Here is a 26,162-nt window from a genome sequence, read left to right on the forward strand (position 1 = left end):
AATGTTCCCTTTGATTGGGATATGCCGATACGTGTTTACATGACCAAACATTTGGGTTAGAAAAGGAGTACCCCAGGGATCATAACCGGGTTTTTAAAATCTGGGATATGCGCATATTCGGTTATTGCTAATATCGGGTTAGTGGCTGCATGTAAACGTAGTCATTGTCTTCCTTGAACTCAGGGTTACAAATAGTAAAGCTTACATGTGGTAGATCATTCAAGGACAACTCTTGACTCTGTGCATCCCAAACCGAGGCGTAACACCAATATTTCTTTACACAAGAAGCATTTGAGCACAGACTTTGAAAAATCCACTTTCCGGGTGGACGATCAGGCTTTACTCAACTGAATGACACTTTCTAAAGATTTACCACCCTGAGGTCTTCCAAGGGCTTGAAATCTGGTTATACAACATCTTCTGTACCGGCTGCCGTGCAGACAGTGGCAAGGGCTCGCTCTATTCAAAACCTCATTCTAAAAATAGTACAGTGTTCACTACAGACAGTCGCAACACTGCCAATGTGCCAGACCAGAAGAGATGAAGAACAAGTCGTTTGGCTGCTCTTTGCCTCACATCATTACTATAATTTATGTAACAGGCTTTATTAATAGATTTTTTTTTTTTTACATTGTGGAGCATTTAAAAAAGCCCAGTGAACATTGTTGCATAAAGCCAAGAAAGATGCACCAGAGGAGGGACACTGTCAAGTTACTGTACCAACTATATAAACACTATCACTATTAGTGTCAACCAAAATAGACATCAAAGAGATACATTAAAGGAGTAGTTCACTTTTAAAAAAAACTTTTGCTGATAATTTACTCATCCCCATGTCATCCAAGATGTCAATGTCTTTCTTTCTTCAGTCGAAAAGAAATTAAGGTTTTTGATGAAAACATTCCAGGATTTTTCTCCACATAATGGGCTTCAATGGACTCCAACAGTTTCAAAGTCCAAGAGACAGTTTCAGTGCAGCTTCAAAGGGCTTTAAACGACACCAGACAATGAATTAGGGTATTATCTATTTAATTTCAAAAATAAATAAAAATTGTAAGTTTTATAAGCACAAATGCTCGCATTGCTCTGTTCTGTGATGCACGTTTGTGACTCTCCTGTTCAAACTCGTTCATCAAAATGAGTCATTTCATTCATTCAACTAACAAAATGAACGATTGAGTCCATTGAAGTCCATTATATGGAGAAAAATCCTGTATAAATCCTTAATTTCTTTTCAACTGAAGAAAAAAAAAACATGGACATCTTGGATGACATGGGGCTGAGTAAAATATCAGCAAATGTTTTTTTTTAAAGGTGAACTAATCCTTTAAAGATGCAGTGTGTGATATGATATTTAGCTACATCTAGCGGTTCGGTTGCGAGTTACACTAATGGCTCAGCCCACTGCTCAGAAATTAGTAAGTAACAGTCCATTATAAACCACATCATGGATAAAGTTTACAAAGCCATAGTCAGGTGAGCATCAAGGGTCTTTATACTGAGCTGGTTAAAGCGTAAAGCCTTGTTTAAACTCGATGCATCCACATGAGCCCAAAGGTGCGCATGGTAAAAGTGACTGTAACAGCGCTCCTCCGCATCCCATAGACACCATTTACTACAATAGGCTTTTTTTCTGATTTTGAAAACTCTTTGCGATCGTCTTAAAATGCTTCCAAGATCGACTTGTCGACCGGGTTGATGGGTTGGTGATTCCTGTAATGCTGTTTTGTGGTCAATGACAAGAGTACTAATCAGCTGTCTCACGAACATAACCAGCACATTTATCCCCACATAGCAAATAACACAGCGAGGGAGAAGAACTAAGTTAAATGAAACAATCCAACTACATATTTTACACCACTGACAAGGAAAAGTCACTACTCACGGTGTTTATGGCTAGCTTCTAGGTTTCTGCAGCTTCCCTTTCGAGGTATGAACGAAACGCGCCCTGTTTGTTCGCTGTCGGCTACGGTAGAAACATGATGTCACAATATGTCGACCTTTATAGAAGGGGGTGCTCACGGTTGTGTAGATATAAATGTCTCATTCTAAGGTAATAAATAGATTTCAAATACAAGTAAGTTCTTTATACCTACACCACTGAAAACATATTTATGGATGTCATATTGCATTTCTGTTAATAGATACTCTCAATTTTTACACATTGCACCTTTAAAACCTCTCATCATTCAATCACCCTTATGCCGTCCCAAATGTCCCATCTCTGTGAGTCCATATAATGCAAGCAAATGAAACCCTCAAAGTTGACACGGAAAACGAACACGAAGGTAATCTAAACAGCTCCAGTTAATAATTCAATGTCTTCTGAATCAAAACGTGCTTATAAACTATCGCTTTCAGCGTCATACATGCTTGATGTAGGTGTGTGTTGTGAAACTTGAATGAGAAGTGGTGATCCTCTTTGCTTTCACATCACTTAGTATTTATTAATATTTTTCACAAACAAACCGGTTTGCTAAAGAAGACATTGATTCATCAGCTCGAGTTGTTTGGATTACCATTGTGTTCGGATCAGAGAAATGGATTATTTTTCTAAAAATCGGTTTGTGTTCATCTGAAAAAAGAAGATCATATCTGGGACGGCATGAGGATGTAAATGATGGGAGAATTTTCATTTTTGGGGGAAGCATCACATTATATATATATATATGGCCTTAAAATACAACGCTTGATCAAAGAGCAAGCTTGTCAAAACAGAACCAAGAACTTTACTTGTCTCTGGCCACCTTGTGTTGCTCTCTATGTCTCTATGTGACAAACTCTCAGACAATACTGTCAGGATAGAAAAGCAGACACAGCATCCAATTCCCACATCAGTTTGTACTTGTGCTGTAAATCTAGCTCCCTGTAATGCATGTAATGTTATACAGGGCGATCCGGTTCACCAGCAGGCCTGGACAATTATAACCCAGCCTGTTGTCTCTCTACCTCGGGTGTTGGTCAGCTTGGTTCCGAGTTCCTGCCCTCAGAGAGCTTGTCTTTCTAGAACTTGAGCTGACAGACGGTAGCCCAAGGAAATCAGAGAGCGTGCACGGGATAGACCTGGATAGAGTGTGCGGGTGAGATCGGCCTCAGATAGGAATACAGCGAAACCTTACCTTTGACACCCGACTTAATAGTTTTGGATGAAAAATATATGAGCTAAATGTATGCCAAGCAGAAACTGTCAGAATAATTACATAGAAAACAAGTGTAACTTTTTGAAAAACTTTGTGGAATATATCATTTGCTAATTTAACATGCGATTAATTTAAACATTTCTGAAAAATACCCCTTAGTGTCCAATTAACTATGAAACAGAAACTAAAACTTCCTTTACACATGAAGTTGCTGAGGAAGTGACTGTGCCTTTATTTCAGGAAGTGCAGTTTAACGGACTTCCTGTTAATGCAAACTATGCAATGCGCCGAAACACACACACAGATATGAGCTTGTTTTGGCAAGAGATTTTGCATAATCTAAAGGGACAGTATCTCATGGATCATACCTTGATGGAGCCTTACACATACAGTAACATTCGGACAAAACATATATCATGACAACAAATTAAGAATTGTTCTCTTGTTTTAGTAAATCATGGCCACATTGAACAAACTAAAACAGGGGGGAACGAGTTGGTAAAACTATAAGTCGTGGGAATGAATTGTTAACTTGTGGCCATGATATAATTATTTTTTTCCACATATCTTGTGCAGGGCTCCGTACATATCACATGGAAATGAAATAACCAAAATAAGTAAAAGTACCTGATCTACCTTGTCTTGGAAAATATGGCTACCATTTACTCTCTAGACCTTTTAATTTGGAAACTTATATTCACCGATCAATAAAGGAATTAATACTTTTATTTAGCAAGCGCACATTAAATTGGAGAGTAAAGACATTTAATCTAACAAAAGATTTCTATGTCATATAAATGCTGTTCAATTTTCGATTCATCAAAGAATACTGAAAAAAAAGTATCACATTTCCACAAAAATATAAAACAGCATAATTTTTTTAAATTTTCAAGATATGTTTCTTGGGCACCAAATCAGCATATTACAATGAAAATTCAGCTTTTCCATCAGAGAGATAAAATACATTTTAAAATATATTCAAATAGAAAGAAGTTATTTTAAATGGCAAAAATATTTAATAATATTAATGTTTGTACTCTATTTTTGATTTTTTTTTTAAATTCATTCTTTCTTAAAAGGACACTCATATAGCGATTAAAAAAATTAAGTAAAACAATTACAACTGATGCCAACCTATAATAATATGACTAATAATGTCAAAACTAGAGCAACTCCTAAAGTTGGTCTACAACCTCAATCTCAGCAAATAAATCTTTTTAGACCCCTTCTAGTTACCCTCTTTTGAATAAAAGGGAGCAGACAGAGAGCAGATATATCTCAGCGTGTGTTCCCGCTGGCAAAAGACCTCCTCTCAGTCTCGGCATCAGTCTGCCTGGAGCACTTTCCTCAGGGGCCTGTTTAGTCCTGCAGGGCTGTTAATTCATCCATATGGATGAGATGGTCGCCTGTCGCAGCTGCATCAATGTGGGTCAGGCTGTCATAGAGGTGGCCTAGTTTTAACTACCTGTGCCACTTTTTTAGTGGGATCTGTCAGAGCTCCAGGGTAGGATCAAGGTGACTGAGTCTAATCATTACTTTGTGGGTCCATAAATAAATTTAGGTGAAACTCTAAAAATGTGAAATAATTATAGCCAATTTTCTTTTGCGATTAAATCAAACCCATATGACGTCAAAAATGCCGGTACCTAGTCGATACTACCACAGTGTCTACACTGGACATGACAATTGTCACGGACAAAGCGACCGTTGCAAATCTATTTGTTCATCTCAAGTATCACAAGCATTTAGAGTAAGTCAAAAATAAGGACATCAGTTTTAGGGATTTGTTGTGTCGTGTTGCATCCAGTGTAGACAGCATCACCAATTATAATGGGTTTTATTTGCTTTTGTCATATCGCGTCACTTGCATCTGGTGTAGACACGGTGTGAGAGTAAAAAAAAAATAAAAATAACAATACCTACCACCAAATACACTGTATTTGTGTGTATTTGTCTTACTGCACTGGTAGATTTAAATTTAACCCAAGTATAAAAGTCAAGTGCAGTAAGACAAAATACACTTCTTACAGCCCAATCACATTTTAGAACGAAATTTCAGTCAAATTTTGTATAAAAAAAAAAAAGTTCAATAATGAAGCAATGCATAAAAAATTGTCAATAATGTAGAGGTGCATCACGGTCAATTTCAATACAAGCAGCTTCCTATTGGTCATGTGCCAAAGTTTGTGTGGAGAAATTTCCACCAAAAGTCCATCAGGCAAAATAATAATTTCCCACAAAATTTTCGCCAAGCAACAGCAAATGAGACCACATCTTTAATACTTATGCAGTTTTGCTTCTCAGATCAATTTTCTTTTAAGCGTATCAGTATTTGTCTATGACCTTATTATAGATAGCGCCATGATCCTGCTTTAATGAAATATGAATCACTTAAATCTCTGCTCACCTCCTCAATATAGCTCTCCATGAAGGATCCACGAAACATGGCTGCCATCCAATCACAGCTTGAGATGAGCAGTGGCTTGTGGGCTGGCAGATATCCGTCATCTAATCGAAACACCACATCTAAAACCAGGAGGAAAAGAGCACACATCTCGGCGTGTGTCACAGAGTCGAGGCTACAGAGGGGGAGACAGGTGGACGGACGAACACAAAGAGACAGACGAGAAGACAAATAGACACACAGACCGATAATAAATAGACAGATTGACAAGGCTAAGGATAAGAAGACAGAAAAAAAGTGAAGGGAGGGCCAGACCATATAGGAGGCAATTTTATTTTAGCAGCGAATTCTTTAGAGACTGTCATGAATGACTCCACATGTTCACTGTTGCTCACTAAATACGTTAAACAACAGATGATGTTGGAAGGTTGCTTAGCATTATGCTGCAGGTATCAGGAGGGCATGTTGGGGAAACTGCACCTAATTAAATTCAACACTCTCAGAAAAAAGGTACAAAAGCTGTCACTGGGGCGGTACAAAAGTGTACTTTTTGAAAAGGTACCGCCCCAGTGACAGCTTTTGTACCTTTTTTCTGCGAGAGAATGCTGATTTTGAATAGATCTCTAAGGATTTGTATTCTAATCTTCAGCATACCCTAATGCTGGGGACACAATTAATGACTAGCTGAAACATTCTAAGACTGAATTGAACACACATACAGACTGTTTCCATCAACTGGAGCATATTATAAACAGGGACTGTGAACACAGACTGAATGCAACCGTCTCTGGCTCGTTTGGGTATGATCAGTCGTAAGTATCAAATTACATTCATAATCGGCCTTACGGTTGTTAAGTGTGTCCCCAGCTTTAGGAAATATACAAACAGTCCTCTGGCTGAAATGGAGATGAAAAACATTCAAGTTTTCAAACATGAGAGAAGCAGCTTCATGGTTGAGTAATTAGATTATGACAATTGCAGAGAATACAATGAAATAAGCAGGTGTAAGTGGACAGTATAGGAGTGTTGAGGTTAATTATTAAAAGGTTAAATATGACAAACATGCACACAAAACACAAGACATGACAATAACAGAGATTGAGCGACATAGAACACCACAAAGCACAAATGAAAACATGTTCACAATCTGCAATTAATTGACAGCAAGTGAAAGGATATTTTAAAGCACTCCACAGGGTATTTTCTCAAAACAATGACAACAAGACAGAGACTGAATGAAGGAAAGGAAAGAAAAATTGTGCAAATTGACTACTCGACTACTAGAGTATAAACTATTGGTAACGCTTCCTTTTATAGTACAGTACTTACAGTGTACTTACCTAGAAAGTACTGGCTAATATAAGGTAAGTACATGGAACAGGGGTAGGTTCGGGGTTAGTACTAGTTATTACCCAGTAATTGTAGTTACTAAAATAAGTACATAGTATTTACATGGATAACTGGACTGTAAAAGGAAGCGTTACCAAACTTATTCTATTCCAATTCCACAGGATTCTGGATTTGAAAATAGAATTGATGAGGCTCGAGTCAATGGTGTCACTACGAAAACCTTTTGAATGTGAGATTAGATATAGTCAATAACACCAGAACCTCCTTAAGAATCAGAATTATACAAATTAGGACAGTTAATTATATATAAAAAAAAAAAAATTAGAACTTCATTAATTTTTTGCTCATTCCCTCAGCAACATCAAAATTCATTATAGTTGAAGATTGAAAACTGGAGAAAAGACTTGATTCAGTTTCTCAGTGTAAAACGATAAAACAGGTAGCAGGGGTTTTTCACAATACGATGTTGTGTCACAAAATGACATGAACTCATTTTCCTTATGAGTTTAATCTAACATTTACAATATAGACCTTATTCAGAGCAGCGCCATGACAGGTATGAAAGTAGGGCTGTAAGTGATAGACTTACTGTTTTCAATGGCATCCGCTGTAAAAAGCTATATAAAGCTCCTAGATCATTTTTTGTTTTGAGTTTTTTGTTACAAAATTTCTTGGAAAGATATTTTGAAGTGTTTCTTTAGCAGAACAATCCCACACATTAAATTAAATAATAGTACAACCCACTGACAAGATACATGTCTATCCCCCACAGCCTCGCTTTCATTCCCATTGAAAATAGATAGATAGATAGATAGATAGATAGATAGCTAGATAGAAAGAATAAAAACGCGTCCTCAGAGAAATACATAATGCATGTTTGACCCTGATTTCAGATTGCCTACCAGCAAAGGCACCCTTGCTCAGGCACTCTTTGATGCGGTTGGCACGACGCACATGGAAGGCTTTGGTGATCTCCTGGTTCATAAAGCTCTCACGGTTCAGCACGTTGGCCACCATCATACGCAGGTCGAAGACCTCGAGAAGCTCAGCAATGGTGGCAACCTGCATCAGATCCCCACGTTTCTCATCCAAGTGACCCGTGTACAGGTACTGCAGCACTGCCTAAAAGAGCCGAGACAAGGGAAAATGTGACACCGCCGCAGAGATTTCATAGAGAAAACATGCGATGACATCATGGTCATCGCTATAATATTGTAGGTCATCTAAATGCCAATTCACAATGCACCAACAGACGCAGACCAACGGCGCAGTCACCAGATTACTGTACGTCACTTCTCAGGCCATGTCCACACTAATACGTTTTCGTTTGAAGAGACGGCGTTTTAAGTCAACAAAAACGTATCATTTGGAAAACGCTCTCCAAAGTGGATAAATTTGAAAACGCCGTTTTCACGTTGTAGTGTGGACAGTGAAACCGGAGGTCTTTCAAAACGATGACAAGTTTAGTCATGTGATCCATGTAGTACCAATAGATATTCATGTTTATCGGTATTGTGCCTGTTGTGTTATTCATTTTTACACTGTTGCTAAAATATGTTACTTTCTATGTTACTTAATATGTGCTATTATTCATAGCACAGTACTGCAAAGATGACAGATAATGTACTTACATTTGCTGTCCTGCGGCAAAACAGGAGAGTAGTTGCGTTTTAGACCAAACATATGGTGCCTGAATGCGACCTGGATGCATCAGTGATGGTGAGATATTTTGCTAAATCAAGTTATCCTGTTATTGTGCGATAACATTATTATTTATTTTTCCCATCTGTATCATCTTAGTGAGCTTTTGTGAAGTTTCACGCATGCGCAGTAATGTGAATTCAGAAACTTCTCATCCACACTGAAACGTCGGAAAACGCCTGAAAACGCTAGTGTGGACGGAGAGCATTTTTAAACGAAAATCCCGTTTTCAAATGTATCCGGATTAATGTGGACGTAGCCTCAGACATTCACCGACGTGACAATCAGCGATTCAACGTTTAATTGGCCTAAACAAGAGCCGACCGACGCCGACTCTGATCCGACAAAACCCGACAGAGTATCTGTTCCTGTCTGTCGGCATCTGTTGGTGCAGTGTGAATTGGCCTTAAGTTTGTTCTAACCTGGAAAGGCCCTTTTTGAATGAGTTCATCCATGGACACTACTGTCATGAGTCTCGGCCGACCTGTCACAGGGTCATCCACCATCTCCAGGTAAACCCCCAAGAAACCACGCCCCCATCCCAAAAGAGCACGGCCTGCTCCCAGGGGTCCCAATGAGCCCTGGTCCCTGGCAGGCAGAGCGTTATCGCTCTGTGAAGTCCTCAGTGAGCCCTGCTGCAACATGAGCAGCCTATTTGAACCCCTAGTGCCACCTTCACCCTCCTTATCAATGTCCAGGCTCTTGGTACGCCCAGCCTGTTCTTTGGCTCCTCTTCGGGTCTGCTCCTCTTCCTCACTCCCCTCCGAGCTCTCCTCATCCTCCTTCTCCATCCCTGCCGCTCCAAGGTCCAAAGTGAAAAGGTCATAGAACTTTGAGCAGGAAGTGGCCAGGTACATCTTGTGGGCAAAGACACGAGTGGCCCCGGCCTGGAGGAGGAACAGGACGTCTGCACACAACAGCTGGCAGAAAAGAGAGTCCGGACCTTCTCCATCCATGGGAGGAGGATCGGGGATGCCCACCACAGGTCGTGGTGGTCTGGGGGGGAGGAAGGGGGCCTGGAGTAGGGGACGCTGAACCTTCTTTAAATGGGACTTCCAGAACTGAAGGTGGCGTCGAGAGATGAGAGCAGCACGGATAGCATTGTCAAACACATCCTTTACACCGAACTGAGCAACAATGCTTGTTTCATAGTATGGAATGCCAAGTTCCTTAGCGACCTCATGGCCTCGTTCTGGGGGCAGGATATCTGTAGGTTTGATGGGTCTAGGAGCGGGACAGTTAAAAAACAGAAGCATTATTAAAGCCAGACAGACTATACACTACTATTCAAAAGTTTGAGGTCATTACGATTTTTATCCCTTATACCGTATTCTGGACAAATGTGGGCAAAATAGTTTTGATTTATTTATCTTCCCTTGATCTGAGCGGTACAAGTCTTGGCTATTTTTCCTTAGTTTGCCTCCTGAACACACACAATTTTTTGACTCAATTCTACAATGTTAAGTGGGTGAAAAAAACAAACTCCGTAATCTTGTAGTGGGTCAAAAATGGGCACCCATAGAAATGAATGGGAAAAACTGTAATTTAGAGCATTCTAAAATAAGCCAAAAGTAGACACCAGGTGACAGCAAAGTCACTTCATCTTTAGGTTTTAGGTCTAAGAACTTATTGAAATGATATTTTAATGTAGTTAAAAAATGTATAAAATAAAACATAAAAATAAGCATAATTTACATAGAAAATATGGTACTTTTTGAAGTAAATAAATTCAAAAATACCCCCAAAATAAAAAAAACACCATAAATGGATAGACAAAACTTTATCGAAGACAGTGATATAACATTTATAATAAATAAAAATTAGGATCACACCCGAGTCTTCTGTGCCCACATTTGTCCACAATAACAGGATTAAGGGCTATAAAGTGAATACGGTTTGAGGGCTATGTTGATTTTAATGTTATCAAAAGACTCTTATGATCACCAAAAACATGTTCAACAGTAATAATAATAATAATTAAAAAAACAGTAAAACTGTAATATTATTGAAGAATATTACAATTTAAAGGAACTGTGTTCTATTTAATATTTTTTTTTTTTAAAAAGTAATGTATTCCTGTGATGGCAAAGCTGTGCAACATGATCCTTCAGGAATCATGGTCAAAACTTTTTGTCACTTAAATATTATATAATTTTTTTTAAGTTGACAAAACTTATTTTGATTAATATGTCTGTGGAAACCATGAGACATTTTTTTTGTCTGTCATTTTTTTTTTTCAATTTAATGTGTCCTTGCTTTTTTAGTATTAATTTTAAATTAATTGAAAGTATTTTTTCTTAAATCGTACCAACCATTTTTACAATTTTAAATAATATATGGGTACATTACCCATCTTACCCTACAAGGCATCAAAGGCAAGTATAGCAAATGCATAACTAACCACAAACATTCTAAACTGCACAAGAATCCTCTCAAACGGAAGCTCAAAAAAGAATGGAAAACTCCTAATGCTGAAGTTTAATAACATAATATGTGCTAGGAGTGGGTGTAGGATGTGGTCATACTTGGCCAGAGGCCGGCGAGCCCGGTTAACAGCGTCCAGATCAGCATAGCGCAGGTCCAGCTGGCAGCCCACCAGGATGATCGGGGTGCGGGGACAGAAGTGCTTAATCTCAGGGAACCACATCGTGCGGACATGACGCAGGGAGTTCGGATTGGCCAAAGAGAAGCACAGCACAACCACATCTGATCTAAAAACACAGAGAGAAAGAACTATATTTATTTAAAGAGAATACATCCGAAGGGATCATGTAATAGGCAGGAAATTGGCAAACCCTGGACACTAATCGTCCTACACCGAGGCTTTAAAATGGACAGTGAATCACTGTTATTGGAATAAACACTGTCACAAATGCAACAAACAAAACTACTGAGCAACAAACAGATTTTCTTGGTTTCCAAATGTCATAAATCCAGACTTATTATATATTTTTATATTATATTATAGAGAATGATTTGTCAAGTGTATTGTTGTGGCACAATTGTATGCAAAGTGATATTTATTTACCATTACATTCATAAATGAGATTTTTGCATAAAGGCAAAACCAAAGATCACCAGCTCACAAATCATAATAAGTATTTTACATACTGAAAGTCGCGGTATGATCATTTCCCCCGCGGCATAAATTAACTTCATAAAGAAACAGTGAGCGAGTGAGCAGCCAAATAGAGTAATGATTGTGTGATTGCGTGTGTATTAATGCATGTGTGCCCTTCCAGTGAATGTGTCTGCATGCAAGGTGTTGCGCACATCATTAAAGCATCTCATCTGGCTCAATAACCAGCGCTGGTCCAATAATAGCGAGTCGTCCGACCATGTCATATTTCACAGCTGCACTCACAAACTCATCAAGTGAGACCAGCATACACAAGAATGACTAATGGAGCGCCGCATTGTTGTTGTTGTAAAACAAACTTGGTCTAGCTAGCAAATTCTGTGCTAGAGAGCCGCTGTCCTACACAGTTTAGCTTGAACCCTAATCAAACAAACCTGAATAAACTAATCAATGTCTTCAGGATTACTAAGGCCACAGGCAGGTGAGGGTTTTTTTTCAGGGCTGGAGCTAAACTCTGCAGGACGGGGGCTCTCTAGGACCGAACTTGCCAACCCCTGAGCGGATCTCATCACAGTTATGCATTTACACTGGACAGTGCTCATGTCAGGGGTGGAGTGGCAATCGGGAGAGTCGGGACTTTTCCCGGTGGGCTGGTAGTGTTTCGAGGCCGCGGGGGTAGTTGAGCCTTTTATACATTGTTGTGTTTCTTTAGAAATAAACAATGGAGAAATGGAGTCTTTAAACACCTCAGATGTAAAGTTATTTGCTGTCAAAGTGACGCCAAAATGAATGGGAGTCAATGGAATGCTAACAGCAGGTGAAGGCTATCTAGCTAATGGCAGCCCACAGGGAGGCTTCAGTTTCCGGCTGGTGGATTACCCCTTGAAAAACACTCTTTAGAAACCTACAGATGAAGACACGGACACTACGTCCATATTTTTTTTATAGTCTGTGGTTTTTATAGTTTGTGGTTCCAAATTGGCAAGTCAGTGAAAAAGTTTAATCATTCACCATTTCTCAGTGAATAATAACTGCTGTAAAAACCAGTGCTGAGGACTGTGTTATGTAATCAGTGTGTGTGTTGTTCTGTAGAGATATGTAGAGCATGTCTAAGTTCAAACTCCTGACTGCAGGTTTGCTTGACTACACTTTGATCTCAGAGATACATATAACCATACTAATAAGCCTAAATATTTTAAGAAAAACAAACAAACAAAAATATATAACAAAGAATATAACTTCTGGTCGTACCATAGCACAAAATGGTATCAGTGTGTGTGTGTGTGTGTGTGTGTGGCCTGGAAAACTCTACATTATGGAGAAAAAATGTCCCCACTATGATGGCAATATCCAAAATCGTTTAGGGGTAGGGTTTGTGTAAGGGGATAAAACATAGTTTGTACAGTATAAAATAATTATGTCTATGGTAAGTCCTCATTAAAGATGAAAACACAATGTGTGTGTGTGTAATGTATGATGATATGCATGTATACATATGTGTCAGCTCGTGGAAGAGGGCCTCCCCACTGAGTCACGGTCCCTCAAGAGGCTTTTTCCTTATCTACATAAACATCGATCAAAATAAGTTAAGATAGTTTCACTTGCGTTTCACAATGAGTTTCGTCAGTTTATGTTCACAAATAATTAGTGGACTCAGCTAGGCTTTGATAAACATTTTCAAGAAATGTTAAATGTGTCTATGTGGGTGTGTATTTAGCTTGAGTAACAGACACTGAGGGTGAAGGTCACCTGATTCTTTTTCCATAACGGCACCACCACCATTAATAATGTTTTATCAGCTGACTGCACCTGTACTCTACAAACAAACAGGACGTGTCTGATCTCACAGACACACATCCTGTTGATTCATTCACACAGATTTCTCACAGATCTATCTCTCATATACTAAAAAGACATATACTAAAAACACATTAACAACACTATAACATAATTGATGAATTACATAATCAAAACCTCACTTGTCATGACCTCTTAGTCTACTATGCACAACACCATTCAAAAGTTTGTGGTCAGTAAGTTTTTTTTTTTTTTAATTAATTAATCATTTTATTTAGCAAGTATGCATTAAAATGAGTAAAAGTATTTGAGACATTTACAATGTTACAAAAGATTTCTATATCAAATAAATAGTTATTTTGAACTTTCTATTTATCAAAGACTTCTGAAAAAATTATTGGTTTTATAAAAAAAAAAAAAATAAGCAGCACAACCATCAACATTAATAGTAATAAGAAATGTTTCTTCAGCACCAGATCAGCATATTACAATGATTTCTATAGGATCATGTGACACCGAAGAGTAATTGAAAATTCAGCTTGCCATCACAATTTTAAAATATATTCAAATTAAAAACCCATTTTTAAAATTGTAACAATATTTCCCAATAATACTGTGTTAACTGTATTTTTTTTTAAATAAACACAGCCTTGGTGAATATAAATCTTGGTACACAAATCTTACTGACCCCAAACTATTGAACGGCCGCGCGTGTGGTTAAAGATCCGGGCTGGAACAGGTTAAGTCCCAGTTTTTTTCTCAAAAAAAAAAAAAAAATATTAAGAAAAAAAAACTACATATGTGGGCAAAATGCAACCACTAAATATATTTATTGCTTGATAGTTTGTATTTATTGCAATGAAATTGCAGGTTTGGTTTGAATAATTCAAACTCTTGTGTGATTGCCCTGCTACTGCAGTTTATATAAGTGAGAACACTGCCATCAGAAACTTGGTGCCCACCAAACAAGCGGGATTTAGATGGGTCTCTCGATCTGTTCCTGGTGCCGTTTTGACTCTTTTATAATTCATTTTATAAGCTCTTCAGAGTTCTATCTGTTATAGATTCTATCTATAATAATGCTATCATATGGATGAGTTTAGCCCAGCACACAGCATTGTTTTGGATGCTCGATAAGTTCTGTCACAAAATGAATGCATAAAAGCAGTCTGTTTTGTTTTTGTATCTTCAGGTTTGGTCTTAAAAATGACAGTGTGCATGTTAAGCAAACCAGGACTAAATGCACCATTTTAATTTTTGGTCTGGACCAAAACAAGGAAGAGAACCGAACTACAAGTATGAACACACCCATAGATGTAAACACTGTAAGCATTTAGGATCAGTGTCAATCTCCCACATTTTCTGACCCATCTCTCTGCTTGGTTTAGCAGCTACTGTGATCTGCTGCACCGCCCTGAGCCAAAGCACCATTGCTGATCCACTGATCCTCCGCTGCCCTGCCCTGCACTGCACTGAGAATAAGAGCCTCCACGCAGTGCTCTTTGGCTAGGCTTACAGCACATTACCTTCCCAGCTGGGAGGATTAGGGCAATAATCAAAGCTTGGCAGGGCAAAACATACCACAGCCAAGAGTGGAGAGATATCCCAATAAAACCAATGGAAGATTGATCTGAGCAACGGTATTGTGGGACATGAATTGTGTGTGTGTATCAAGGCAAGGGTTCTATGACATGGTTTATTGGCAACCCATAGTGCCATGAAGACACGGAGCACCATGAGTTTAAATCCAGTTCCTTCTTGTGTAACTGACCTGCCATAAGCAAAGCGCCTGTCTTTGTGATGATCTCCAAATGTGTCCCACAGCCTGAGAGAGACACTGACCTCGTCCACCACGTCTCGTGACCTCTCCAGTACCTGGTTAATTAAGGTTTAATTTTACCAGTACACCAATGCAAACTCATTATATTTATTATATTCATCTTTATTACTCTGTCAAGTTTATAAAGAACAAATGTCATTTTTGAAATTGCCTGGCTAGGATTATGACAGTTAACAATAAAGTAAAAAGTAAAATTAAATGAGATTAATATATAAATATTACAAATAAATGAACAAAAATACAAGTAAACACATTGTATATATATTACGGCTGTCAAACGATTAATCGCGATTAATTGCATCCAAAATAAAAGTTTGTTTTTACATAATATATGTGGGTGCACTGTATATAATTATTTTGTATATATATATATATATATATATATATATATATAAATACATACACATGCATTTATATTTAAGAAAACAATATTATTTATATATAAAATATTTATATTTATATATAAATCTGTATACAGTATATACATGAAAATATTTCTTAAATATATACAAGCATGTGTGTATATTTATATATATATATACATAAAATAATTATACACAGTGCACCCACATATATTATGTAAACACAAACTTTTATTTTGGATGCAATTAATCGCGATTAATCGTTTGACAGCCCTAATATATATTTATACCATTTATAACTAATAAACTAAAGAGTATATACAGTAAATACACTGGTAAAACAGGTTGTACTCAATTGCCATGCATGTACAGTTATAGTACACTATTTATGTCAACACTTAATGCTCTTCAACATGTACACAATATGCCAAAGGTCTACCCACCTCCTGGCACACACGGTATTGGTCGATGGCCCAGACAGTTGGCACGTGGGTGGCAAGCAGCTGGTACTGAGTAAGGGTGGCATTGCAAGCACGGGCGCAGATCAGCCGAGTCTTGCCCACCGCGTTATCCCCCACCACCACACACTTTATGGTCTCCACATTGGGTCGCTCATAATCTGTGTCTATATCCATGGAGAGGGCCCTGAAAGACAGCAAAAAAGAGAGAAATTATTATTATATTGACGAAAAATCCTGAAGTATAAACACAGTTTCTAATACAGTTCCATTCATTTTACTATGAAGTCCAAATAAAACAAAACTACAATTAAGTTATAACAAACTAAAAATGATGGTAGAAAAAAAAATGATAATAATTCACTCCATTTATTGTGGTTACTCAAAACAACATCTACAGTAATGAATGGCGTCATCAATACTGACTACTCATTCACCAAATGTTCAAAGTTTAAACAAAAATCTGGGTCAGGTGCTATTTCTGTCTGAGGAAGGAACAACAAAGACAGCCAACACAGTTCTGCACTTGGCTGTACAGCGTCAGTCGACGTGAACAATGGCATCTAGCAATTTTTCTTTCTTTCAGAAGAATCCACCTAAGGTCAAAACCCAGTGGTAATGCTGATTTGTATGAGAGAACACCGCTAAACCAGACAGCATAAATTCTCATGCTTTGCCCGGGTTCCTGAAACAAACCGCATTAATGCAAACGCTCACGTAAACATTGACTTAAACCTCCTAAGTATCAAGACTGCAGCTCTCTGCAGAGCAAAGAGAAAAAAAACCTGCTGAGGGATGCGTCTGAAACAAATCATTAGGAGACCTGTGTGCCAACATGTACGACTGTAACTTAATATCCATGACAACTAGCAAGTTCTCATTTAGGTTCAAACAAAACCAAGCAATACAAGATGTGCTTTTTTTACCCCTAAAAAAATGAGATTTTTATTAATGACTGCAGACATTTCAAAAAGAAGTCGCATAGCCTACATTTGAGCAAGTGCACAGAGCTATATAAAAAAAAAAAATACACCACTATGATAAAAGAGGCTGTATAAAATTAAATACAAATGATTTTGGGAACAGTAACTCCTCTGTGCACCCGCTATGGCTTGAATTACCCTTGATAAATGCCCTAAAAGTGTCCAGAGCTGCACAGATCAATTAGCTTTCCGGGAAACAATGAAGAATTTCCATGAATGAACACACAGGCAACACTCTTGGCCGACTAAGAGCCGTGCATTCTTTTGACACAGCTAAAGTGAAGTGATACAGCTATATACATTACAGCCGTCATGAGCTCCGCTGTCCAAGACAGCTAACGTTCCATAAAAAGAGCTCATGAAAGATTAATACGCTACTGTTTATTGTTCCACTGACAAAGACGTCACAGTTCTGGCCTCCAGTGACATACTGGGGACTAAAAATGATTCTCATTCGTTCAATTAATTCTGAATAGCAATGTGGCAATTCTGACAAAGATTAGTAATGTGTCAAAATGGCCTATAGACCATTTCACAAGATGTAAACAACACTGGTCCAGAAGCACTTCCTGTTTCAGTTTTTTAACACTAGATAAAAGCTGGGATAAAATACAACCAACAGAACATTTAAAACTGAATCAAAAAGTTAAACATCTTTAAGATGTTTTCTTTACATGTGAATTAAAGAAAACAGTTACAAACTGAAACAGGAACCAGTTGTGTTGTTTACATCTTGTGAAATGGTCTATAATAGGTCAAGAGATGTTTTATCTAGAGCAGCAGTGCTCAGTTAATTCCTCATGAGGAGAATGTTACAGCTAGTTTTGAGATTTTGGATCAGTGAAGAAGGTTTAAGAGACACCTCTGTGAAATGTTGTCAGTGTTAAGGGTGCTCTGGAGGAAGCTTCTTTAACGGGTTACGTAACGGTGGCACTACGGGCCGATGAAGCTGAGCTGTAAATGTGACTAGATCTTGCTGTTATCTAACAGCGATCTTTATAGCTGTTATGTGAGAGTCATCAACATTTATAGAGGATGCTATTTAGGTGAAGATTATCAAGAAAGCATTTTCTTTTTAAATAATAATTGGGAGGGAGATCTTTACCAAATAATTTTTTTTTTAAAAACAGACTTGAGTATGTTTTCTCAGGGTGCAAAAAGTGGGACGGTGGTTTAGAAGTGTGAGTGCAAGCTTATGGACTTTGAACAATCAACCACAATGTTTCCACTATTTAACTTTCTACACATTGTCAATTTCTATATGTTTGAAATTACATTCAGGGATAGTTCAATAATAAAAAAATAAAAAAATAAAAATATTCTGGAAAATTATTCCAAACCCGTATGACTTTCCATCTTCTTTGGAATATAAAAAGTGATTTAAAAAAAAAAAAATCAATACAGTATAGCCTACTGTTCGAAGATTTTTTTCAAACAAAAATATTAAGACAAAACATTAAAAACACATTCATATTTTCAACATAAATAAAGATAAGATTGGTTTTTTGAGCAGCAGATCAGCATATTACAATCATATGAAGGATCATGGGACACTGACGACTAAAGTGATGATAGTGAAAAAGTAGCTTTGCCACACGAATAAAATATATTCAAGAAAAAGTCAATTGTAAAAATATTTCTCAGTTTTATTGTTTTTACCATATTTTTGATTAAAATGACTCTGTGTAACTTTTTAGGTAATTTGTTATCTAAAAACAATATTTTTATTCATAAATATGTCCTCAGTGGTGTACAAATACCTCTGCTAATTATCTGACTTATCTTTGAAAAATGAAGAATTTATTATCTTTATATACATGGGATGGATAAGTCCACAGAGGCTTCCATGTCATTCCGCATTCTTGAAAAACTATAATAGCAGAGAGGCAGTGAGAGGCTTGTCTAAACCATATTAAGTGGTCTAAACCCGGCAATTTTAAAAAGTTGAATTGCAATTTTATTTTCTATGGCGGATCATACGTATGCCGAGCCACAGGAGAAGAAATACTCGTTGCGAAAGTCTCAAATTGAACGTCTCCCCAATGCAGCGGGACCCAGGTCAGATGTGATGTGGATCCTCTAGCTCAACTATGAAAATGTCTGCCTTATCATCCATAATTCAGTTTGCATATAAGAGCCACACCGAATTTGTGTGCAGTGTTCTGTGAAAGAGCACTTACTGATTGTAACAATTGTAAGTAATAATAAAATTCCCTACACCACTATCTGGCCTTTTTACCATTACAGTGTACATGATTCCATGGTATATTTGGTTTACTGTTTGAGTATGGTGCCAATTTTATTGTCACCACCAAATATTTTACATATTCTCGAAGATATCTTTAAGTCTGGTTTGAGACCCAACCTTAGGTTATCCAACCTCTCTGGTCTCGGTCTCGACTATCTTTGGTCTCTGTCTCGACTCTGACTCGACCCTCTATGGTCTCGGTCTCGACTTGGACTCGAGTGAGCTGGTCTTGACTACAACACTGTCAGAACGTAAAATAAGAAGCAGGAACGAACTGCATATCCTATATTGGATTTTAACATCCAATAGTTTAAATCGCAGCAGCAGCTTCAGGTTGGTAGTCAAAGGCATTGCTGTCTATCTGTACTTCCAGGGCTCTTTTCAGCGGAGCCTCGCTTTCGATTTCAAAATGGCAGCAGTGTGAAATCAGCGTATTGAGTGATACGGTGACGTAGTCAGAGCAATGGGCTTCAGTGCCATTCTTTGTTCTTTTCTCAAAGAAAAGGTTAACTCCAAGTCTTCCAGAGTTGCGGCCAAAGCCGATTCGAAAGACCGCTGTTCGCCAGCCATCTTCTTTGTTTTCAAGTAGCAGTGAATTCCCGCGGAACCGTCGCAACTCTGCCGTCATTATGTTAAGCCCGCCCACCGACTCTATTCACGATGTGATTGGTTTTTCCAGCTCACAAGCCAACAGAGAGTTGCTGGATGACCCTGGCTGCAAATTACATTTTCTGCCACTAGGGTGCGTCTAGATTTCAAGGCTACTTAATTTGTGTTCCGAAGATGAACGAAAGTCTTACGGAGGGTGAGTAATTACTGACAGAATTTTTGGGTCAACTACCCCTTTAAATGATGACAATTTACAGTGTTGTGATTTTGTCTTTACCCGAACACTTGGTCCGAATTTCTACGAACTGAGCATAGTTTTCGTTTGTGGCACACAAACGCAACAAACAAATGTGTATGATAAAAGCAATGATAGCAGAGACATGGATGTCTCATGAAGCTTTTAGCAGAGTCAGTTGAGTGAGTCAGTGTTTTGTCGTGGGGAATGAGACGAGCAGTGTGCCACACTAGCACTTGTTTTAGTGACAGGGAGCTGAGGTCTGAGAATGAGCGAGATAGAAAGAAAGAGAAAGATGAGACGCGTGGCAGACGCCCACTCCATTCACAAACACTGTACGGCCCACACAACAGTTCGTCTGCTTGTATTCAGTCCTGCCAGCCTCAGTGTGTGTGTGTGTGTGTGTGTGTATCATGTAGGTAGAAAGAAAGAAGAATATCACAGCATTGTGGACCAACTACAACCCACAAGCAAATATGGCAGCTAATGGACAATAAAGTCTTTTGGTAGGCTATAATAACTAAAGTACAGCACTGTCCATATATTTCAAGTGCCAACCACTAAAATTGAATTACGGATTCAAATGAAACATTTCCAGGATCTCCTCATGAGATAAATCTCAGACTAGAGTATTCTTCTGTAAGTTTGACTGTCCTTTCCCCTCTCTATACAGCTGTCTTTCTAGACAGCTGGGCAGCGGAGACTTGCTCACCCCTCCTGCACTGTGTCTGGGTTACATAACAGCTCCAGTGGCAAAGGCTGCTCTCTCTGCCGTCACATAACCAGAATCCACGATTAAGCCTCGCTCTTAGAGAGCACCTGCAAGCCCCCGTACTTTACACTGAAACCAGACTTCCCTTTTTTTATCAAAAGAAAATCCAATAGAAACTAAATCAACCCAAACCATATTAACACATAAACTGGCTTAACCCCTGCCTATCATAGTGACCTAATTTCTGTATTTTCCATCAATGCAAAGTGTTTCGCCCGGAGTGTGTCCGCATCGGTGTTTACATACGCATATTTTAAGTGTTTATAGATGGGACATGTGAAGACAGGGTATGCCATGAGCACAGACGACTTATGTAACGTGGTGGTCTCCTGCTTGCCAGTAAACAGGTTAAAGTGGAGCAGCGTTTTACAGTGTTTCCAAATACTAGGCTGATTCAAAATAGCAAGCACTGAGCAAACTGTACCACTGCAGCATAGAGCCTTGAAGCATCTTACACCACATCCCTTTGTACTGAGAGGAGTCAATGTCTCTTAGTGGATCAATGACATTTTATAGCCAGGCCACAGAGTCGTTCAGAGTGCTGAGTCCTTCAGACCAGAGAATGAGTTAGATCTTTCCCCTTAATGCCATCAGTCACTGGGGTGTAATGGAGGAATTAACCACTGAATCACTGAGATCTACTGTCCGAGTGATAGCATCAGGGACATTTAAACTACTTCACATGCAGTAGCCACAAAAAGTGTGTGGATGCTTAAGTCCCATTTAATGGATGAATGTCTTTGCATTTTATAACAAAAAATAAACAATTGTTAATAATCAATAACTAGTTTTAAAAGAACTACAGCACATAGATCACAATTTTCAAGCAAAACATTGGACATAATGAATCTGTTAGGTTGCTCTTTGTTATGATGTCACCCATTCAAGTTACAAACAAAGCCTAAATAAAGCAAAATTATGAACAATAAACTCAAATAACTACATTTATATCACTCCATTCACCACACCTTTAAATTGTTTGAAATACAACATGTAAAATTAAAATAATTTGCATAATTATCCATTATAAATTTCTACAGGCTTTTTTTATAATATTATAACTTTTTTTTAAAGATCAAGGTTTCTGCAATATGCAATTCTGCAATAAGTTTTTACTCTTTGTAGCCATCTCTGTTCGAAATCTGCAATCATTCCATGAAACGATCAACTTTACGTGAGTAGTAGTCTGACACCCCACAGTGCAGATGAACACACCGTTTGAGGAGAGTGTGCAGCTGTCAATCACTGCGCTGGTGTGGATACTGGCATTCAGAATCACAGATTATTATTTTTGTAAATATGACCAACATAAGAATTTTCACTGGAAAATGTCATCTGAACTAGTAAGAAAAATCCACTTTTGTCCTGGTTCTGACATTGCAGTAAATTGCACTGTTTAAATCTAAAAATCGATTATCATAACAAAACTGTGCAAATTATACTTTATTCTCAAATTATTAATGTTAACAACGTAAGCATTGCGTGACTACATATGATGTCCTTTCGATATGTATCCTTGTTTTCGCATGTGTCCGGTTGCAGTCTCTTTTTTGAAGTTAGTCACTCCAAAGTCCGAACGAAGTCTTCTGCATTTTACAGCGGGTGAATGTGTTATCACTGGTGATTGTAGTTTGAATCTTTCTAGATTGTTCATCAAATTGATAAGTATAATAATATCAAGTGCTGTGAGAAAAGGCTATAAATCTCCACCTCCAACATCCTCACACGCAACATAGCCTACTAGCCGAGACTCCTTCTTTATGTGTACAGATGTGACGTAATGACGCAAAGACTCAAATCTCCCGCGGAAATCCACCAGTACCACTGGAATTAAAAACATTATTACAAGCTTACCGTTTTGAATCGAGCTACGGCAAGCAGATAGCGTTGAACACTGGCTGGTTATGTATTTTCTCAAGTCTGTATTTTGGATCATTTTTAAGCCCAAAAAAAGCTTTAAATTGATCGCAACTGCAGCCAACTGACACTCTTGTCCTCCATGCTATACTCAAACAAGTTCAGATCAGCAAGAACAAAGTAGTAATTACAGCGAGATGTGCACAAGTTAAGCTGATAACAGTGAACCACCAATTAAGTCTTCAAAAAGAGTTTAACTATTTAGCACAGTGGCCCACATGAACCACAAGCGTCATGACTCCTATGGACCTAAGCTGTCATTTGCACTACAAATACAACTGTACCTTTACCCTTGAGAGCATACTCAGCAATGAGAGACTCATTAAAGTCAGCCCATGGAAAAAAAAAAAAGGAAAGGAAAGGTATATAGAGTCCCCAGACTTCAGCTCTCAATGGACCAGCTAAAGCGAATGTATTCAAACAGCGCTGAGAGGGGTGGCTTTTCTAAGACCATTTTTGCTATGGATGATCGCACAACATTTGTATTTGTTTTATGATTAGCAACACTTGTCATTCTGATAAGGTGAGCATAAAAAAGCAAAAGAACAACACACTTTTGTTATCAATTTCTGAACAGCATGACAGAGCAGTTTGTAATGAGTGTGAAGCAGCAGTTTATTGCCGACAAGCAATGTTTAAATAACAAAGCCTAACAATCACATCATAAAATAATGATTGCTGAATCAGCAAAAGACTAAAACACCCTGGATTATAATGGACAAAGAGTCCGTAAGATCTCACAATAGCATTAGCGGGATAACCTGGCTCATGCTTGCAAAGCCACAAAAAACAAAACACAATAAAAAAATGCATTATGGTGGAATTTCAGGGAATTCAAATGCTCAAGACCATTTCTTGTGATTAGATCAGGTGTAAAAGTATTGTGTAAAAATATGTAGGGGCGGCCGGCCATTGACAAATGCCCATTCATATGAAGCCCTAATTCAGCACCCCATTCAGAATGTGCTTCATTGAGAAATATAAACCAGTAGTGAGTTCTCTCAGTAAGAGGATTTCTCGCTTTAAGATGAAAGAGAATGCCAGTGAATTAAATGCGAGTTCATTTAAGAAAGAGAGATAAAAGATGCAAGAAAAGGTGAGCCAAGCCCATGCTCACCACCGAATCAGAGTGCGCAGTGGAAAATGAGTACACAAATAAAACACGGTACTATGAAGACTGAGAAGATGCATAGCAACAAACTGGCCAAAGCGAAAAAGAGAGCCGCAACATGATACAAAGACACACTTCATGTGGCAAGCCATTTATTCTTTAAGACTAACTATTGTTATGCTACTGGTACTTGAGTAGAACATTTTTTTATTTTATTTTATTTTTTCAATTTAATTAGTAACTATTCATTATATAGTAGAACTTATTCACTATACTAATAATTATACCGACAGCAACAAATTTTATTAGTAAGTATTCCTTAGCTGCTAGTCAGAGCCAATATTGACATGACAAATCCCAAAACAGTAAACTGATGCCATATTTTATTTCGATAAATTAAGTGATAGGGTTGATGTGTGCGTTTCTATGTCACAAGCTATATATTTTCAACATTGCACATATTGCATGAATATGGTTTCCCACTGTTTATTTTTCTATTTCAGGTCCTGATTTGAAGACAATTAAGGAGCACATAAACTGGTCTGCCATGCTTGTTATATTTATCGCAAAGTTGAAAACGCCCTTCCCGTGCCCAAAATAAAGCGTCCGTGGATGAGAGTATGAGGTGAGGATTGATGGGATATTTTTCTGCTTCACTTCACGGAAAATGAGTGGTAGGAGAATTTTAGAATAGCAAAAGTCATTTATGACATTTTATTTAACAACTGCAGCTTGTTTCGTGCGTTATATCATTGTGCCATTTCTGTCATTGGACGCGCAATCCTTTAAGTTTCGGTTTTCAATCCAATCAAGTGTTTACATTCTCTCTGATCAGATTAGACCCTTTCAATCTGATCGAAATTTCATTCAGATTGAGCTCAGTCGGGTCGATTAAGTTGTTTACATGATGGCTTTTCAGATTACTATTGGATTATTTGGCTACATATAAATGTTGCTAATAAGAACAAATGGTTTAGCCTTGGTCACTTTGTCATGCGGTGTATCATGTGCAGTCTCAATGTAAGAGTTTTCATAGAACTATAAAGTAGCAATTCTATTCTATCAATTATAAAACTGCAACATCTAGTGATATAGTAACTGATAACAAATGGGATATCTATCCTATATCTTAAACATGGTAAATACATATTAAAAAGGTAACTAGCAAACAGTGAATAGCTGATATGTGAACCACAGAGTCGATATGGTAATGTGAGAGTGAATAGAATGTGAACTGAATAGATCCTAGTCAAGCAGTAATAAAATACGCAGGTTAGCTGTGCATGAATGAATGAATGAATGAATGAAGTTATTTTTAAATGGATGTTAAAACAGCTTGCCATAAGTTTCTAACATAAAGCGTTGTTTTAAGGATGGGCGTTAGTGTGTTTTACTAGTCAGTTTTGATGCAGCGTTCAGTGCAATAATACAACCGTAACTACGAATCCGCAAATGCGGCATGATTGTCGCGATGTGAAACAAAGTGAAATTTCTTTATTATCACCTTACCTTCCGACGCTTCCAGAATTGACCCACATGCCAGTCCTCGCGTGGTTTCCTCCTAGCTCCCGTTAAGCCGGGTGCAGGAGATCAAATCAAACCTTTAAATGACTGAGACGTCTCTGAAAAAGTCTCGACTGTTTGTGTTTAACTAGCTGGTGTGTAACGGCTGACACAAAGGCAGCATCTTCACACTCGCTTTCTCTGCTGATCTGAAAGAGATCCCCTGAAACAAGTTTGCAGACTGCAGTGGAAAACAACCGTAAAGTGCGCTACATCTATCCTCAGTCTATCAAAGATGCCTAGATCTTTCTCCTGAAATTACTGACATTTATAGGCAAGCTCTCATTTTGGGGCGTCGTTGGTGTGTTATTGTTTCTACAGCTGATTTCGCCAATGACACGCCCCTACTCGAGCGTCACGTAAACTGAACTCACCCCGAATCCATGACACTGTGACTGGAAGCCAATCAAATCCATCGCGGCTGATGGCCCCGCCCCGTCTGGAACACTCGGCCCGTTAACCCATAATTTACCAGTCATTTGTTTAGGCTCAAATACGCTCTGACAGGCTGAGCTGTAACAACATTTTTTTGTAGTTGTGTTTGAAAACTAGTCTCATACATACATTACTGAATCATTGGACTTAAGAGGTGC

At 38.1% G+C, this 26,162-nt stretch overlaps 1 protein-coding gene across 1 annotated transcript in view; it reads right to left on the reverse strand.

Annotated features, from left to right (window-relative positions):
• Positions 1–25,899, reverse strand: part of rhobtb4 (Rho related BTB domain containing 4) — a 38,210-nt gene extending 12,311 nt beyond the window's left edge. The window contains exons 1-7 of the mRNA XM_039649927.2: positions 25,516–25,899; positions 16,117–16,318; positions 15,243–15,346; positions 11,121–11,306; positions 9,018–9,819; positions 7,797–8,016; positions 5,548–5,666 (exon numbers count right to left, since the gene is read on the reverse strand). Coding sequence (XP_039505861.2) covers positions 5,548–5,666; positions 7,797–8,016; positions 9,018–9,819; positions 11,121–11,306; positions 15,243–15,346; positions 16,117–16,318; positions 25,516–25,544 — 1,662 coding nt within the window. The 5' untranslated portion in view covers positions 25,545–25,899. The remainder of the gene's footprint in view (positions 1–5,547; positions 5,667–7,796; positions 8,017–9,017; positions 9,820–11,120; positions 11,307–15,242; positions 15,347–16,116; positions 16,319–25,515) is intronic.
• Between the last annotated feature and the right edge of the window lie 263 nt (positions 25,900–26,162).

Source organism: Pimephales promelas, chromosome 4 (assembly GCF_988280905.1).
Source record: "Pimephales promelas chromosome 4, fPimPro1.hap1.1, whole genome shotgun sequence".
Taxonomy (NCBI): domain Eukaryota; kingdom Metazoa; phylum Chordata; class Actinopteri; order Cypriniformes; family Leuciscidae; genus Pimephales; species Pimephales promelas.